We start from the raw sequence: 19,343 nt of genomic DNA on the forward strand, positions 1-19,343 counted from the left end.
ATGGTTGCTCAAATAAGTACTAAAGAAAGCATTTTAAACTAAGATATTTAAGATTTAAACTAGGAAACTAAGATATCCTTACATTATGTAAGGATGGCATATTCAGGATTATTATTATTATTATTATTATTATTATTATTATTATTAGAATGTTTTTGGAGCACCGAAATTTTGTGAGACGAACAATGATATGTAGAGGTTTAAGATGGGTGGTCATAGAGGAGGAAAAACAGGATTTTTCTCTGTCTGACTCTCTAACGTAAAGATTATGTGCTGAAGGTAAGAAGCATCATCATTCTACAATAGGTTGCTTTTACGTAGAATATCAATTACTTGAGTTCTCCTCCTTGGGTCTACTTACCTTATGTAGTAAATTCAAAACAATTTCAATTCAATACAAATACATTGTAAAACTTTTCCGTAATTAAACATCTAGGGAAAATTAAACATTTAATAGGGACATCTGTTATCAAAATATCCAAACACGTAGATAGAAGACTATCTAGTGAGAAATATTGTGAAACTTTATAAAATTCTCCAAATTAGAATTAACATTTACTGGGAAACATTCGTTATACGCCAGCGAGCATATGGTGAGCAGTGAGCACAGGGGAAATAATTACGAAACTGTTTGCAAACAAAATTAGGGACGCTAGTGCAAGTGCGACAACGGCATTTTTTCTTTTTTTGGTATCGTCATGAGTTTTACACATACGTTACAATTTGATTCTTTCCCACATAAAAAAATAAATAAAATAACCGTAGTGTAGTGATAAAAATGACAACGGCATTTCCAGGGGATCGAACCCGCTACCTTCAGCATACAGACTCGTTGCTTTAACTAACTGAGCTATTTGCTTTTTACGTGAACTGAGCCTGTTCCGGTAAAGACGATATTTCATTACGATCGTCCTACCAATTCGTCCTTTTCCATAGATAATTTCCACTATTTGCTCTATCTTTATGTTAATACTTAGCATATATTCATATATTTGGAGTTTGCAGATAATGCATATAATAAGACATACTAGAAATATTCGTTAAAAGTTTAGTTTGTAGATTTAATCCAGATTTCTCTCAATGACATAGATGTCGCTGCTTCGTGTTGGAATGCAGAATTCCATCGTGTTCTTGAAAATTTCCCACTTTAGCAGAGTTGGTAATTCTCGAGATTTCTGTCGATTTAATGTTTTTTGCTTCTAATTTCTTTATTTTAAGCTAATATCTAACACAAATATTAAAAACGGGTTTGTTATTAACCTGTCCTGCTGGGGAAACCTTTCGAAATTTCGAACATATAAAGAAAACGGAGATATTTTCAAAAAACTTCAAAATAAAGAGACGCGTCATTTATTTTGCTCATGGTAGTACATATCATCGGGCCTGCCCTAGGCAATTTGTCGCCCGCGCAATGATGTAATTTGCCGCCTCCCTGTTTCTCCAGAAAGAACAAATCTTAAAAGTCACGATTTTAAGTATGTACTCCAGCATGAACAACGAAAGGGAAGGAAACTACACCCGCACTCAGAAAGACTTATATACTTACTACAAATACAATATTGTTGTGTCTGTTTTTTTTTCTTCTTTAAATATTAATCTATTATGTTAGTGAAAGATAAAGCAAATACATCTGAAAGATGGTAATCCATTTTGTAGAATTCAATATCGAGTTTCAATCTGAACATATCAGTTTGCAATTATAGTGCAACTAGCTCTTTTACCTTTATTTCTTGATTTTCCTTCTACATCTGTTATTTTTTTTTTTAAAAAAAAAGTGTTTCCACCTTCAATGATAACGATCCTATTTGCGACAAAGACAAGAGAAGCTCTGCTAACTAACCAAAGGGGGCAGGCATTCGAGAATTGAGTTCCTGTATTTGACAACAATCAAGCAGTTTATTCTGGGATTTATTTTACAATTTGCTTTAGCACTGATCATGAGTCTTAAACTAATGAGACCTAAACATAATTTATGAATGTAATATTCAAATTGAAGGTCAGCTTGGTAAATTTAGCTACCATGATCATGAAGTCTGTCTCCAACAAGAAATATTTATTTTAAATAAAATACTTATGACAGATATTGCAGCCCCGTGGAAATGCACGTGTTGCACATATGATAGAGCCAGCAATGCATATAATATATCAAGTCGACAAATTATTTATATATGATATTCAGAAAAATATTAGTAGGCAAATTAGTTTTAGTTTTTACCTTTAGACAAGTTATTTGCGTTTTATACTGTTCGTTATATTATTTTCGTACTTATTAAAGGCCTACTTTCACGAAAAAAAAAAATGTTCATTTCTACATTTATTTCTTCGTTGATATTGGTGAAACAGTACAGAAACCCGGATTCTTAGTAGGTACACTACTCATATAAATTGTAAAATATTTGTACCGTATCAGTTTCTAGTGTTTAATTTATGTTGCATTTTATGGTAATTACACCTACATAAAAATACTTCAGACTTAAATGACGTAAGATACATTACAAATGACTGTTTGAAAAAAAACGAAATTTAGAAAAAGAACGAGAGGCAATGTTTTTTTTTCTAAAAAAACGTACATTTCTGAAAAAAAACGAACGGTTTTTTTTCTATTTACAACACTAATTAATAATACTTGTGTTACAGTTTCGGCATTTTAGCGTTGCCTTTATCAGACACGTTACGGAAGATCAATCAAAAGAATAACAACTGGAGTATAAACAGAAAGTGAAAGGAAGTCATGCCCACTCTTCCCAGAGATTCTCCTTCTAACACGTTCTTAAAAATATTATCCGGTGTCTCTTCGATATCTCCTTCCTTCTCTTGCCATTCCACTGGTTAATCGTGTTTTAAGATATCTGGGAAGATTGGCTGTGACCTCCTTTCACTTTGTTACACAAGTATTAATGTAGTTAGCGCTTTGATTAGTTTTGTTTTATGGATATACTGTCAGTATTTCCAAGATTCTGCATTCACTTTTAAGGAATAAGCTTTCATTAAAAAAAAAAAAGGTTAGTACAGGGTGTTTCAAAAAGAGTGACCCGATTTTAAAAACCCATATGTATTGATAAAAACGTAATACAGAAATGGGATTAATTGCAAAATACTCACAAAATTTTCAAGTTTTAGCTATTGCTATTACAAATGCTATATGTGTCCACCAGGAGCAGCACGAACAACATCCAGACGATAGCTAAATTCGTCATAAACTTTACACAATGTATCCGATCTGGACTCTTACTTTTACATAAGCATCCTCTCTCTTCAAATTGGCGATACCAACGACGAATGTTTTTGGGTGCAGGTGAATCAGTGCCAAAATGCCGACGAAAAGCACGCTGGACCGAAATCACTGATTCAGTCTTTGTAAACTGCAACACACGAAACGCCTTCTCTTGAGCGGACGCCATCGTACTTCTGACTTGACTGCAAGCTAAGAAGACGCATTGGCGTGACATCTAATGGCGATTTTCTGAAACTCTAGGCCACGCCCATTTAAAGAACGCTTATTTCCTTGCCAGCACGTTCCATGTTCCATAATTATTATTACCATCCAAAACTAGATCATTCTTTTTGGAACACAGTGTGTATCTACGATGGGGGACCCAGAAGAAACCGGATTGAAAGCGCGCGGCCGTTCCTAGGTGTAGTAGAGACCTTCCCAGATCAGTTGCCTAAACGGCGTTTGTGTAGGAGGTTAACGTTTGATCGTAGTGTTGTTTTTCTCAACTGTTGTCGTTTGCCGCCTGCGAAACCGTTACGGCAGATTTAAAGGAACAAAAAGTGTGTGCTTGAAATGTTCCTTCCTGCTTGAAAAATCGGTAACGGAAGCTTGCCAAATGCTTCAACAGGCTTTCAAGAAGGATGCTATTATCATCGTCAGACCTGAAGGCGAATTGTGGTAGCTGGAGCTACCGTTGGTTATGAATTCATTGCTCAACACTGATGCTAAGAAACCTCCCCAGGTCCGAATCGCATCTCACCTAACCTTGAACGAATCGTAGGCAACTTGAAAAATTTCAACAAAACATTTGTAAGTGTCAGCACGTTATCGAGATGACAGAACACCAGACTGGAAAATGTGCTCGTGCAAATTGTGGTAAGTTGTCAATTATAGATGTGTTTGTTAATTTCTTTTGAAAGACAAAGTATTACTAACATTTATTAGATGGGTGCTAGAAGTGACATTCAGGTGAAATGCCATTCGGACCTGGAGAGGTTTCTTAGCATCAGTGTTTAGCAATGAATTCATAGCCAACGGTAGCTCCAGCTACCAAAATTCGCCTTCATGTCTGAGGAGGCTAAGGCTCACACTAGTTTTCGAGTGGTTTGGGCTCTTTCAACGTGGTGAGACGAGAGTTGAAGATCATGCTTATTCTGGGTGCCCTTCATAATCTCCAGACAACGAAGACATTGAAAAAATCCGCCAAAAACCAACGAGGATTATCGTTTCACGATCGATAAAATTTCAGGAAAAACAGGAGTGTTTTGGAGCTCGTGCCAGCAGATTTTAACTGAGGATTTGCAAATGAGATATGTTGCCGTTAAGTTTGTTCCTCGTTTGCTCTCACAGAATGAAACAATAATAATAATAAAATCGTCTGTGAACAGCTATTTGGCTCTCAGGGGTGAGCTATCGTTTCCCACTCTTCATATTCGACAGACCTAGCTTCTGTGGCTTTTTTGTGTTCCCGAGAATGGAAAAAAAAAAGATCTCAAAGGGATTTTGATCATGTGGAGTCTATAAAAAAGAACTTCGCAAAGGGCACTGGGCGATATCAAAGTTTGAGAATTCCAGAGGTGCTTCAGACAATGAGAATGAAGACTGGAAAAGTGCATCACATCTAATGGAGAATACTTTGAAGGAGACTGAAAGAATTTTGTAAAATAAATAAAATAAAATATTTTTTTAGAACAAAAGTCCGGTTTCTTGTGGGTCCTCCCTCGTATGTGAACGTTATATTTAGGGAGTTGGATGAAAGTACGTACCCCCATCAGGATGTAACATGAGAAAACGAGTACAATCAATCCTTCGCTTCATACGTGTTTTCCCTGCAAATACATTACAAATCATTACATTTAAAATCATGCGTAAAGTTCAGCAACACATACCAGTAATATCTAGAGTTTCATGTGTCTGGGCTTTATGCTTAATTGTAATTTTGTATTTCGAGGTAAAACATATCTAAAGCCTACAATTCGTTGTGCTAATTTTTCTCGTATTATAGCATGATGGGGGATATGTATGTTCGTTCAAAGTTCTGCATGTAACGTTTACATATGTACAAATTTTCCATTTATATCTTTTAGAATTTCTTGCTTCGTTCCCATTTTCGTATTTTAAAAAAATATTATGACTTTTGCGGTAACCTCATATACGTAGTTAACAACACACTATATATTAAAATGCTACACTACCAACAAGAGCACCTGAGCTCCAACTTATAACCTTGGTTTTCAAACCTTTGATTTACGGTTATTTGTGATTTCACGTTTAATAAAGATAAATGTTTAACATTATGTGTACTTTAAATAAACCATTTAAATAGACCTTTGTCATAAAGTTTAAATTATTGCTCAAAGCCTTTGTATTTTAATAAGCCTTTTCCAAAATCAATGCAATTGAATTGTGCTGCCATCTTTTGGAGTTCTTTTAAACTATATGTTTGTGGCCAATCCTTTCGACAATGAGATCTCGGAAACTACATGCTCTAGAAGGATGATGTTTTCACTGATCGATTGCAAAGTTTATGTAGATTGTCCAGTTCTAATTGAATAAAAAAGTCATTATTTCTTTATTATTACATTTTTATACGAGTACACAGGAAGTGTTGAAATTAGAAAAAAAAAACAAGCATCATATCCTACGCATTATACATTCCAACACCACACAATTGTATAGGGGTTGCATATATTTCAGGCGTTTGTTTCATGCCCAAATGATAATGAAAAACGAAGGATAACTATTTCTCCACTCTAAGTTAAATCTTTATTGTTTGGAGTGTTTTGCCCAATAAACACCATATATCACTGACATTATAATTAATCCTGTGTGTAATGTATTTGCTTATTACGTACTGCATGCAAGAAGAAAGAAAACACTGATCATACGTGAATTAAAAACTTCAACCAGAAGTAGGCTCAAATCTTGCAAACAGTGCGAGATATTGAAAAAGTGATCGAAAAAAAATCTCCCCTTTATGATATTTCTTGCCATTTTTTATCAGCACGTCTTTCACTTTTGTCTGTAAAGGAAGATGTACAGATGTGAGGAATAACAAGGAGATTCATGCTCATATGTGAATGATGCGCTGTGTAGAGAATGCAGGTTCAGCTAGTCTATATGTGTATGGTCAAGGAAAGTTTATATATTTGTGGCTAATTCCTTTTTACAATGAGATTTCAGAAACCACAAGCTATAGAAACGTGCTGTTTCCACTGGTCTATTTCAAACTTCGTGTAGACTTGCCAGTTCTCATTCAAAATTTTTTTTAAAAAGTGCCGTTATGGTTCTAATCAACATTTTATATGGGTCGTTTTGAGCTCATAAGATTAACATGGTCTAAGCCACGGTCGCTAGGGCGAAGCTAAGGTTCATATCCTTGTTTTAAGCAACCAGTAGAGGAGCTACGTAGAGCAGGTTGACGAATATTGCAGGCACCTCGATTAAATCTGAATGAGAAAACCTATTGCATGCTGACAACTTGAAAAGGCCTCAAGAGCCGCAATGAGGCGTCCTTGGACGGACATGGACTTATCCACTTGACATCATCTGTCACTTCTCTAAGTTTGCCACAAACTTAACCCAATATATGTACATTAAAAGCTACGCTTATATGTTTGTCTATAGCAATTTACTTCCTTTTGTGAGTTGTTCTGTTCTTCACTTACGTGTGTAAACAAACATGCACAGATATAGCGAGGAAATGGGAAGGAGATCCATGGTCATATCAGAATAATACACAGAATAGACAGCGCAGGTTCAGCTAGTACTTAATTAAATGTAGAATTACACGCGCGTCTGAGAACGTCTATAGTGCATGTGCGCCTAGAGAAAAGCAAACGTACTATGAAGCAATGGTCACTTGAACCGATTGTATCCAAGGGGTCACTGAACTTACGTAGCTGGAATTCTGTAAAGAAACAAGGAAGAGTAACATAACATAGAGTAATGCGGAAAACTTCTTGAAATTGAAATAATTAAAAAAATTCTGTATTGGTGTATAAGACACGTTCCATATTTAGATTCATTCTGATTGGAAAAGAAGTGCGTCTTATATGTTGGCAAATATTGTATTTTTACTGCATATGAATGCATGGCTTCTAAATAACAGTAATTAAAAGTATCAACTAATAGTTCCAATATTTATTTATGTACGGTAATCTTGACTAGTTCATTATCGTTTGCTGTGATTGTTGCAAGGATAAAGTACCCGAAACACATTTGTAAAGAGCAAGAAACAATACTATGGCCGTTGTTTGGATGTATATTTTTGGTGGTGATAAACAAACAAATAAATGAAAACTTCTGTTTATTTGTAGAGTGCAGTTGGATGTTAAAATACATAGAGTAATATACAATTTTCTAAATAAAAATAAAATGAAAGAAGAATGGAGTTACACTACGGGGTGAAAAATTTGAATTGCCGAGCGGGAGTAGGTGAGCGGTTAGTACTTGCTTTGCAGTTGGGAAGTTTTGGATCCCACAGTTGACAGTTGACTGAAGTTTTTTTTTTAGGATTTTGATATCTGGTTACAGTTTTTTTTTTTTTTTTTTTTTTTTTAAGGGATGCTAGTAAATAGTTTTGTTGAGCCCCCTTCGCCCTTCGTGGACTTAGTGGCTAGAGCGTTCGGTTTCAGTGGATATTGTTGCAGGTTCATGTTCCACCTGTGTTCTTTCAATAGTCTTATTATATCATTATATATATACAACGTTTCAGAACAAGAGAGTTGTGATTCTTAGACATGTACAGAACACCCACCCAGCTCTGTCCCTTGTCAATATGCTATAAATCTAAGAAAACAATAGGCTACCCTCGATTAGAATAAGGAAAAGAAGTTCCCAAACGTCCCCTTTTCTCCAGGTTTATTTAATATATGACAAAAAGTAATAACATTATGTCTTTATTTCTCACTTGTTTTCCTTCCTTTTTTCTTTCTTGTTTCTTCTTCAGCCTAATGACATCGGACATCTGGCAACATCCGCCAACCATCATCCTAACAAGGGTTGAGTTAATTGCCCTTTTGGTAGTGGTGTGAGACAAGGCTCGATTATGTTTTGAAACGAACAATACGGTCATGGTTTAAAAAAAAAAAAAAAAACTATCCGTCTTTTAAGAGGCTTTTATCCACAGTAGGAATGGGCAAAACCGGTTTTCATAAAAGCTAGAAATCAATTTGTAGAAAAATCGACATTTCGGTTTTCTCAAAACCAGTTTTGATAAACCCGAACGGGTTTTAAAACCGAAACCAGTTTTAATAAAGCTGAACAGGTTTTAAAACTGACGACGGTTTTTAATAAAGCCGAACGGGTTTTAAAACCGAAACCGGTTTTGATAAAGCTGAACGGGTTTTAAAACTGACAACGGTTTTTAATAAAGCCGAACGGGTTTTAAAACCAAAACCGGTTTTGATAAAGCTGAACGGGTTTTAAAACTGACAACGGTTTTTAATAAAGTCGAACGGGTTTTAAAACCGAAACCGGTTTTTGATACATTTTCTTTGGCGAAGTGAGATCTTTATTTATTTTTAAGTCCTTTCTTGGTGGATTATGTTATACTGCTTAAAAGTACTAAATTCAAAGGACTGCATTCATTACATAGATTTACCGGGGTAGTATCGTATCTGTATCAATGTATCGGATACGATTGTCTAAGGTATATAATCAGATTTGTTCTTAACAATTGACCAGCGAAACAATTATTCTACCCTGCACAGTTTTTATTTATATATCCCCACACTGTACAATTATCAGCCGTTAATCAATTTTTGCTACTACAATCAGAGATTCTACTTAATCTGTCACACAACTTCCACTATGCTTCGTGACACATAGGAATCAATCTTCCTTAGTAAACAAACAGCAACTAACTTTCTTTTCTTAATTTAAGTATTGTCACAATTTGGTCCACATTTATCGCCCTGTCGTCGCGAATTCTGTCAAGAAATTTGAAGCTTAAAATATACAAAATGATAATCATGCCTGTTGTTCTGTATGGTTGCGAAACATGGTCGCTTACTCTGAGGGAAGAACATAGACTGAAAGTATTTGAGAACAAGATCCTGAGACGAATATTCGGACCCAAGAGGAATGGGAATGGGGAATGGCGGAAACTTCATAACGAGGAACTACATAATTTATACGGTTTACCCATCATTGTTAGGGGTCGTCAAGTCAAGGAGGCTTAGGTGGGCAGGTCATGTAGCTAAAATGGAAGAAAGTAGAAACGCTTTCAAAGTCTTGACTGGAAAACCAATCGGAAAACGACCATTAGGAAGACCTAGGCGCAGATGGGAGGATAATATTAAGATGGATCTCGCAGAGATAGGAATACACAGTAGAAATTGGATCCAATTGGCTAAGGATAGAAGTCAGTGGAAAGCTTTTGTGAGCGCGGCATTGAACCTCGGGGTTCCATAGGCCATAGAGTTAGTTAGTTAGTTTTATCGCCCTGTATATCCTATCTGTACTATCGCAACAATGTATGTTAATACGCTTTTTCAACGAAAACCGTAAGTAGAAAGAATATAAGCGAGCGCAGGTAAATACTTATTGTTGTCGCCCTAGCAATCGAGAGATTTTCAGAGTACCCTCGTGGCAATCTAACATGAGAAACTCGTCTTCCATCCTCGCTGGAAACTCATGAGACTCGGATCCCACGTTAGACTGTAGGTCCACGTCTCATATAGCCTTGATCTGAAAAGAACGGTGAACTCCAAATCATCCAACAGTCGAGAGGTCTCCGGTTTTAATCCTACGACCGCATATCTTAAACTTTCCAACGAGATAAATACTGGAGTGATACTGACTTCATTTTCTCCTTTTTATATCTCCTAAATTGCAGTTCAAAAATTACGCCACGATTTGTGTATGCAATTTGGTTTTCCTTAGAACTGAGAACACGTTACGCCTTTTGCTCTGGAATAGCCATTTCCAATCAGGGAATGTTGTGTCACTTCGTACAGTAAAAGAGAAAATAATATTTAGTCTGTGTGAACTCTCAGAAATGAACAAACAAAATTAAACGTAGAATTTCTAATTTGATTTTTTATTACTAACTCAGTTAATGGTTTAATGAAACTCAAAGACTGATTTCCGCAGAACAAACTTCGAGTCAATTCAATCGATTGTTATTACTCACGAAGGGGGAGGTCCGCCGGGCCCGGACAACCCAAAAAACTTCCTAACTCAATATACATTTTTACAGTTTCTCAATAAAACTCTACTTGTTTAACAGGGAAATGATTGATGTAGTATGAAAATTTGATCTTACACGCCATCTGTACTCTTTCTTTCATAGGGGCCGTGGTGGCTCAGTGGTAGAGCGTTCACCTATGGTGTTTGGGGTCCCGGGTTCGATCCCAGCCCCCGCCAAGTGAACTTTGTGGCGGACAAACACCGTGTGCGTGGGTTTTCTCGGGGTCCTCTCGTTTCCTCCCACTTTCTTCATTCCACCATTTCATTCATCACTCATTATCACCGTCTCCTTTAGCCTAACCGGCATAAACATGGGACGTAAAACTCAAAGATTTCATTTCATTTCATTTCATTTCTTTCTTTCATAAAAAAAAAATAGTTTTATCATTTTTTTCCTGAAATTATAGGTGGATGTATTTTACAATTACTTATTATCTGTTCGGGTGCAGAATAATACCCGTTCAATAATATATAGACGTAATGACGTGTAGTATTGGATACCTCCGAACAAAAATTTCTTATGCACACATGTTACTCACCTTCGTAAGTTCTGATTTATATTATCCTACAATACATTTTTGACCTACACAGAGGAGATACCAGTGTCAGACCATCGCTAATCTGCCCATGAGGCAGTTGACTGGAATCTTTCATATGTGTCTTCCGCTGTTTTAATTATAAATTGACTTTATTTTAACTTTTAGATTTTCTTCTCCCTAAACTAATATGTCACATTTTAATGTGAATTTCTTTTTCTATTTCAGAACTCTTGTGAAATCCTGCCACCTGATGATAAAAGTTTAAGTGAATCGCGTTACCATCGACGATTGCAGCTAATGCTTAGAGCCTTATTAGCAATATCAGGAGAAGCACTGAGAAACCGGTTCCTTTCCCAACAACTTTTAATTAAAGTAAGTTGATCATGATAAATAATTTTTGCATTGTTGTTTTGTTCATATGCTTGTAGATGCACTGTTGTAACGATCTTTTTAATTTAAGAGTCATTAACATGATACGCGCCTTTTTAAAATTTTCAGAATAATCTCTCAAACGTGACGATATCAAAATTTGGAAAATATTGTAATATGACACGCCCTTTAATGACTTCGGTTACGGACAACTTTTCCACACTAACATATTTCCGGTAGGTTGTTAGAAACTTAAGGAGTCACAGCTTACAACTATATGAAAGGTTAGAGCTATAGAAGATTTCCGCATGTTTGACAAAACACAATTCCTTCTCTTTGCCCGCAGAATTTTGGATAGACACGTCTGTCAATGTAGTGTGTGAACTGTGTGAGAATGTTTGTGTGTTCTCGCTGCGGACAAAAATCTCACTGAAACTAAGCTTCTTTCAGGAGGAGTACATTGTATAACTTTTCCAAACGTTTGTGTTTTCTTGCTGGGTCGAAAATGCTGCCAAAACTGTGTCGCTTTTGAGGCAGTTACGTTGTAGCTCTGTATGATGCAAAGTTTGGTAAAACAGTGATTAGGAAGCAGTGTAAGAGCAAGGATTGTGTTACAGCTTGCCTTGACTCAAAGGTTGTGATCGGCAAGTATAAGGACTCCGTTCTGTTTCTGCAATAAATGGGACGAGAACACGACGTGCACATAAGTCAACGTTGTATACAAGCAAAATTCCGCAGAATGGCCATGCAAGAGAATGCCCCGATCAAAAGACAGATGGCGGATCGTCAACATTTGTCTTTGGGAACTGTCAAGCGCACTTTACGCCATCGACTGAATCTTGAAAATATATTCAAGGCTAGGGGTCATCACCTTACCGATGTCCACCGACGGGAATTAAAGTATATCGCTCGGAAGTTCTACGAGCGGCATCTGGCAAACAAAAAGTGACGGTGCGTCGCTACATTGGATGAGGCGTAGATGTACTTTCCAAGTGTGCCCACCATGTACAGAATCAAAGGCGCGAAGCGCTTCACAAATAGGTCCGAGTGTGCAAAGAGGCTTTCCCGAAAGAGATACCTCCTACTTTTACCGAGACAAATTGAAGATTGTGAGGGTGAAGAGGAACTGCAAAATCAATTCGCAATACTTCCAGGAAGAAGTCTACATGAAGATTAACATTCACCCTTAATTTTGTTCAGCTCAGGAGGTCACTATCGATTGGTATTAGGGATGAGAAAACTGAAAAACTTCGGTGTTTCACCGAATCCAATTTTTGTTAGAAAACTGAACTGGTTTTATCACCAAAACCGGTTTTTGATAAAAAAAATCAAACTGGTTTTACCACCAGCTTCGCTTTTTCTAAAACTCGAAAACCGAGAAACCAGTTTTTGGACCCGCCACCAAATGTTACATGTCTCATTTTTGGACTTTTTTTTTTTTATTTATTTTATTTTTTATTTTTTTTATGCTGTTAAACGCTATAGTATTGTAGAATGTGTCTTGATTTCTGTGATGTATTGCAAATATTTTTTTCTTTTTACTGTATTGATTTTAATTTGATAGTATCTTTTAAAATATATATATATATATATATATATATATATATATATATATATATTAAAAAAATGAAATTAAGATAACGTTTTGTACACTGTGTCTAGGAATTTTTTTTAAACAACTTTGTTTCTTTCTGTGTTTCAGCAATTGTACGAAGTAGCAGAAAACATAAAAGGTACAAAAGAATCGATGCGACTAAAAGTTTTAACACAAAGTTTAGAAAGCGTACATCATAGTTTAGAAGATTCAATCACCTGCTTACCACTTAGTCCTAGTTTGGAAGTGAGTGGAATTCAAGTTAGAACGTGTTCATATTTCCCTTCCAATACGTTACCGTTGAAAATTAATTTCCTTAGTCTAGAAGAAGATGGTGGGATCATCCCTGCAATATTCAAGGTAAGTAAAGTAAAATTTAATCATGTACGTGGGGGGGATACACAAAAGAAAGTGAACTAATCTTTTGGTGGGCAGGGCTTTTGTAGTGTCGCGTTTTGCCGCTAGGAGCGCATAGAGCGAACATACCTGAGTCAGTAAGCAGAGTACCGTCGATGAAGAAAGTCAGGATAATTTCGGCAGAGTTTATAGTGACAACTGTTTTGTGATCGTCGGTTTTGCAATGGCTGATTTTCATGAACAGCGTGCGGCGGTAAAATTCTGCTTTTCGCTCGGAAAAGTGGAACAGAAACTCTTGAAATATTAAAAACAGCATACAAGGACGATGCTATGGAGAAAACTCAAGTGTTTGAATAGTCTCCCCGTTTCAAAAATGGTGAAATGTCGGTTGATGACAAACCTCGTTCTGGTTGTCCTTTCTCGGCTCGAACACATGAAAATGTTGAAAACATTCTTGCAATCATCAACGAAGAACGACGACGGATCACTCAAGAAATTGTGAGCTGTCCGGAGTGACTTGGAGTTCAGTGCAGCAAATTTTGACAGAAGATTTGGGAAACGAAAATGTGGCTGCCAAATTCGTGCCACGACTGCTGATTGTTGAACAAAAACAAGATCGCGTGGAAGCATCCTGTGCTTTGAAAGAAGAGTCCCGAAATGATCCACTTTTCGCTAATGTTGCTGAGATGAAGAAAAGAACAACGAAGATTCTGTCAAGCATCACAAAAGACAAATTTAAACAGTGTTTTGAAATATGGAATAAAAAATGAAATGAAATCTTTGAGTTTTACGTCCCACGGTTATGCCAGTTAGGCTAAAGGAGACGGTGATGATGAGAAATGGTGGAATGAAGAAAGTGTGAGGAAACGGGAGAACCCCGAGGAAATCCACGCATACGGTGTTTGTCCACCACAGAGTTCACTTGGTGGGGGCTGGGATCGAACCCGGAACCCCAAGCACCAGAGGTGAACGCTCTACCACTGAGCCACCCCGGCCCTATGGAATAAAAGATTACACAAGTGTGGAAGTGCAAGTGGATAGTACTTTGAAGGTTTGTGCTTAAAATGTGAATAAATAAGTTCAAAGAAATAGAAGTTCGGTTTCTTTTTGGTATCTCCTCGTGTAATAGTTAATAATGTTTTACTACTAGATATTTGAAGGATTTTATTTTTCGCTTTACGTTTGTTCGAGGTGATTCCTTGATACGTAATATTGTATACAGAATGAAATAAAAGAAAACGGATTTTCCTGTCAGTAATACAGAAGGTAATTTTCTGATTTCGACCAATAATATATTAATTGAGTTAAGTTTGGAAGAGGAGGGAAGGGGTTCCAGAAGCAAAATTCATGCGATCTTTTAACGGTCTTCACTACAGCGAAATTAAACTACCGCTAATTTTAGAGTTTTTCTGTAATATCTTCAAAACAAATAAAATATTCGAAAAGCAGAAACGTAGTGAACTAGACAATACGATTTTGCATGTGATACCGTTATCACAACTCATCTATCTGCTTTCGATTTGCAACTATAGATAGATTTAGCATTTTTGCGGGTTCTATAAATAGCGGCATACCAAAAGCAGATAGATGAATTGTGGTAAAGGTATTACATGTAAAATCGTATTGTCTAGTTCATTACGTTTCTACTCTTCGAATATTTTTATTTGTTTTGAAGATATTACAGAAAAACTTTAAAATTAGCGGTAGTTTAATTTCGCTGTAGTGAAGATTCACAAAAGCCTCGGACAAGGACTGATAACTTGGCACGACATCAGCAAAAGAAAATGGACATGAGATTTGGAACATGGAATATTAGAAGTCTTTATAGGGCAGGCGCGTTAAAATCCGTAACGAGTGAGTTAGAGAAATACAGGATGGACGTAGTAGCAGTTCAGGAAGTTAGGTGGGAAGGAAATGGATCTGAGAATTCCGGAAATATTACGTTCTTTTACGGGGAAGGAAATAAAAATCACTAGTTAGGAACAGGGTTTTTCGTTCATAAACGTATATTACCAGCAATTAAACGGGTTGAATTTGTCACTGACAGACTTTCTTTTATTACTCTTAAGGGACGGTGGTATGATATTATTGTTTTAAATGTACATGCCCCAACTGAAGACAAGGATGACGATATAAAAGACAGTTTTTACGAAGAAGTGGAACGGATATTTGACCAACTCCCGCGATACCATATGAAAATTCTACTAGGGGATTTCAATGCGAAGGTAGGACGAGAGGATATTTTCAAACCTATTATAGGGAATGAAAGTCTGCATAAGGAAAGTAATGACAACGGTGTTAGACTCGTGGATTTTTGCAACATCCAAAAACCTAATCGTGAAGAGTACAAAATTCCCACATCGCGACATTCATAAATACACCTGGACATCACCAGACGGGAAAACACATAATCAAATTGATCACGTTTTAGTAGATAGAAGAAGGCAATCTAGCATAATTGATGTCCGGTCGTTTAGAGGGGCTGATTGTGACACTGACCACTACCTGGTAGCAGCGATAATACGAGAGAGGTTATCGTCGAATAAAGGTAATATTCATTGTCCGAAAACGGAGAGATTCAATTTAAAGAAATTAGAAGAGAGCCAGGTAAGAGAGAAATACCAGATTGAAGTTTCGAATAGATTCTCGGCTTTAAAAGATTCGGAGTGTACTAGTGTTGAGGATACGTGGATTGAAATTAGAGACAGCATTAAAATTTCAGCAAAAGAAAAATTGGGACACGCGGAAATACGTAGGAACAAACCATGGTTCGACCAGGAATGCATAAAACTAGCAGAGAAGAGAAAACAGGCAATATTGCGCTGGCTACAAACTCCGAATGAAATAACTACACAAAATTTCGCAGATATCAGGCGGGAAACATCCAAAACTTTTAGAACAAAGAAACGCGATTTTCTGAAAGCTAAAATTAAGGAACTTGAAGATAATAGTAAAAATAAAAACATCCGGGACATGTATAAGGGAATCAACGAATTTAAGAAAGGCTATCAACCTCGTGCTTATATATTAAAGAAATCTGACGGTACAGTTCTCACTGACACGGATAGCATCTTAAATAGATGGAAAGATTTCTTTGACGATTTGCTTAACACGCAACCGAAAACTAGTGTGCGTGGAGAAAAGGAGATACACATCGCAGAACCGTATATTCCAGAACCCAACCGAATAGAAGTAGAAACTGCTATAAAGAAATTAAAGAAACACAAATCTCCGGGTGTAGATGAAATTCCGGCTGAGTTAATTTTAGCTGGAGGCGAAAAATTGTGGAACAAGATACACAAACTCATTCTCCTTATCTGGAACAAGGAAGAATTGCCACAAGAGTGGAAAGAATCAATCATTGTTCCAATTCACAAGAAAGGCGACAAAACCAACTGTAATAATTATCGAGGCATTTCTCTTCTGTCAACATCCTATAAAATCCTTTCAAATATTCTGTTAGCAAGACTGACCCCATACGCAGATGAAATTATTGGAGATTATCAATGCGGATTTAGACGGAATCGATCAACTATCGACCAAATATTTACCATTCGCCAAATATTCGAAAAAAAGTGGGAATACAATACCCCGGTACATCAACTATTTATTGATTTTAGAAAGGCGTACGACTCGGTTAGGAGAGAAACATTATACAACGTTCTTACAGAACTTGGAATACCGAGAAAGCTAATTAGATTAATTAAGATATGTTTAAATGAATCCCAAAGTAAAGTCCGGGTAGGAAAATTATTGTCCACGAGCTTTCACGTCGAAAATGGCCTGAAACAAGGAGATGCATTGTCGCCATTATTATTTAACTTCGTTCTGGAATACGCTATAAGGAAAATAAAATATAGCAACCAGGGCCTACAGTTGAACGGTATTCACCAGGTTATGGCATATGCTGATGATGTAAATTTAATAGGTGATGATAGGAGAACAATAGAAAGAAATGCAGAGAACTTATTAAACGCTTGCAGGGTCATGGGTTTAGAAGTAAGTGCAGATAAAACTAAATACATGGAAGTGCGTCGGGACCGGAATACAGCAAATTATGGATGCGTTAAAATATTAAATAATACTTTTGATAAAGCGGATACTTTCAAATATCTAGGATCAATATTAACAGAGGAAAATCATATTCACGAAGAAATTAAATGTCGACTAAAAGCAGGGAATTCGTGTTACTATTCGGTTCAAAATCTCTTGTCGTCGCGAATTCTGTCGAGGAATTTGAAGCTTAAAATATACAAAACGATAATTATACCTGTTGTTTTGTATGGCTGCGAAACATGGTCACTTACTCTGAGGGAAGAACATAGACTGAAAGTATTCGAGAACAAGATCCTGAGACGAATATTCGGACCCAAGAGGAACGGGAATGGGGAATGGCGGAAACTTCATAACGAGGAACTATATAATTTATATGGTTTACCCAACATTGCTAGGGTCGTGAAGTCTAGGAGGCTTAGGTGGGCGGGTGATGTAGCTAGAATGGAAGAAAGTAGAAACGCTTTCAAAGTCTTGACTGGAAGACCAATCGGAAAACGACCATTAGGAAGACCTAGGCGCAGATGGGAGGACAACATTAAAAGGGATCTCGCAGAGATTGAAATACAAAGTAGAAACTGGATGCAGTTAGCTAAGGATAGAAGTCAGTGGAAAGCTTTTGTGAACGCGGCATTGAACCTTCGGGTTCCATAGGCCATGGAGTGAGTTAGTTTAGTTAGTTAGTTAGTAGTGAAGATCCTTAACGTTTATGCGGTATATTCAATTCATAGAGGGTTAGTACAAGAAAATGCGAATACGGTTCGAACTTATTAAGTATTCTGCCTGTTAGCAGGTTCTGGAACTAATGAGTTTTTTTAGGTTAGGACCTGGAAATGTTTCTTGCACGTTTCTCGATATTCGGCTTTCTCTTTTAATCCCTATATTTTCTTCTATTTTTCAAATCATCGATCAGTTGTGTTCTTCTTCTTCCTATTCCTCGCTTCCTTTCCATCTTTCCTTCAATAGCGGTATGAAGACGAGGAACGACCATTTCTTCGCAAGATATGTCCAGTCCATTTGGCCTTCCTACGAAAGATGCTGGCTATAAGTGTTCTTCTCTCCTATCCGTTTTAAAATATCTTTCTTTTGTTACTCTCCCTCTTTCTCTCTCTGTCCATTTTATTTTCTCCATCTTCCTTCAGCACCATATTTCGAAGCTCTAAATATTTCTTCTTTAACTTCCGTAATGTTAAGCCTCTGAACCATACTTCTCCCTTAGTCCATTATTATTATTATTATTATTATTATTATTATTATTATTATTATTATTATTATTATTATTATAATATTATATTATTATTATTATAATATATATAATATTATATATAATATTATATAATATTATTTTAATTATTATTAATAATAATAATAATAATATGCTGCTTTTTCACGTGTCCTCTTCCAAACGCAGAGCTCCTTCGTAGCTAAGAGGTTAGCGTACGCGCCTTTGGCGTGGGAGACTCGATTCGATTCCCGGTGAGAGCTCATGTGGTTCGAATCTCACGTTAAGCTATAGGTTCACGTTTCATATAGCTTGGCTTTGAAAGGGACGCTAAACTCAAATCAAATCCAGATAAATCTTCCAAATACACATTGAGTCTATGATTGATATCTGATTCCTTTGCATTATATTCGACACTTCTTTTAAGAAATATTGAAGTCTTAAATCTATATGTCATGATGTATGCGTGTCCAACCCCATGAGTGCTTTCCGTGGGACGTAAAACTCAAAGATTTCATTTTTTCCCATGAGTGCTTTGTGGATAGCGTGCGTCTTTTTCCTTGGTTCGACCCTCGGTAGAAGCACTATGGGTTAGCCATTTAGTGTAGTTCCTCCGTAGAAGCACTATGGGTTAGCTATTTAGTGTAGTTCTATCATTGACAATAATAATAATAATAATTTACTAGAGGAGGAACTGAAGAATGTTCTGAAATGAGTATTAAGACATACAGGTGTTACGATTTAATTTAATTTTTCCATATATCACAGAAGAAAAAACTACATATGTTTCCATAAAGCTGG

General features: G+C 36.5%; 1 protein-coding gene across 3 annotated transcripts in view; it reads left to right on the top strand.

Moving 5' to 3' along the window:
* Positions 1 to 19,343, top strand: part of Pi3K68D (phosphatidylinositol-4-phosphate 3-kinase catalytic subunit Pi3K68D) — a 408,362-nt gene that overhangs the window by 84,173 nt on the left and 304,846 nt on the right. For all 3 annotated transcript variants that reach the window (XM_081737759.1, XM_081737760.1, XM_081737761.1), the window contains exons 16-17: positions 11,173 to 11,319; positions 13,019 to 13,270. In XM_081737759.1, coding sequence (XP_081593885.1) covers positions 11,173 to 11,319; positions 13,019 to 13,270 — 399 coding nt within the window. The remainder of the gene's footprint in view (positions 1 to 11,172; positions 11,320 to 13,018; positions 13,271 to 19,343) is intronic.

This window comes from Thermobia domestica, chromosome 14, assembly GCF_964235325.1.
Source record: "Thermobia domestica chromosome 14, izTheDome1.hap1.1, whole genome shotgun sequence".
Classification (NCBI taxonomy): domain Eukaryota; kingdom Metazoa; phylum Arthropoda; class Insecta; order Zygentoma; family Lepismatidae; genus Thermobia; species Thermobia domestica.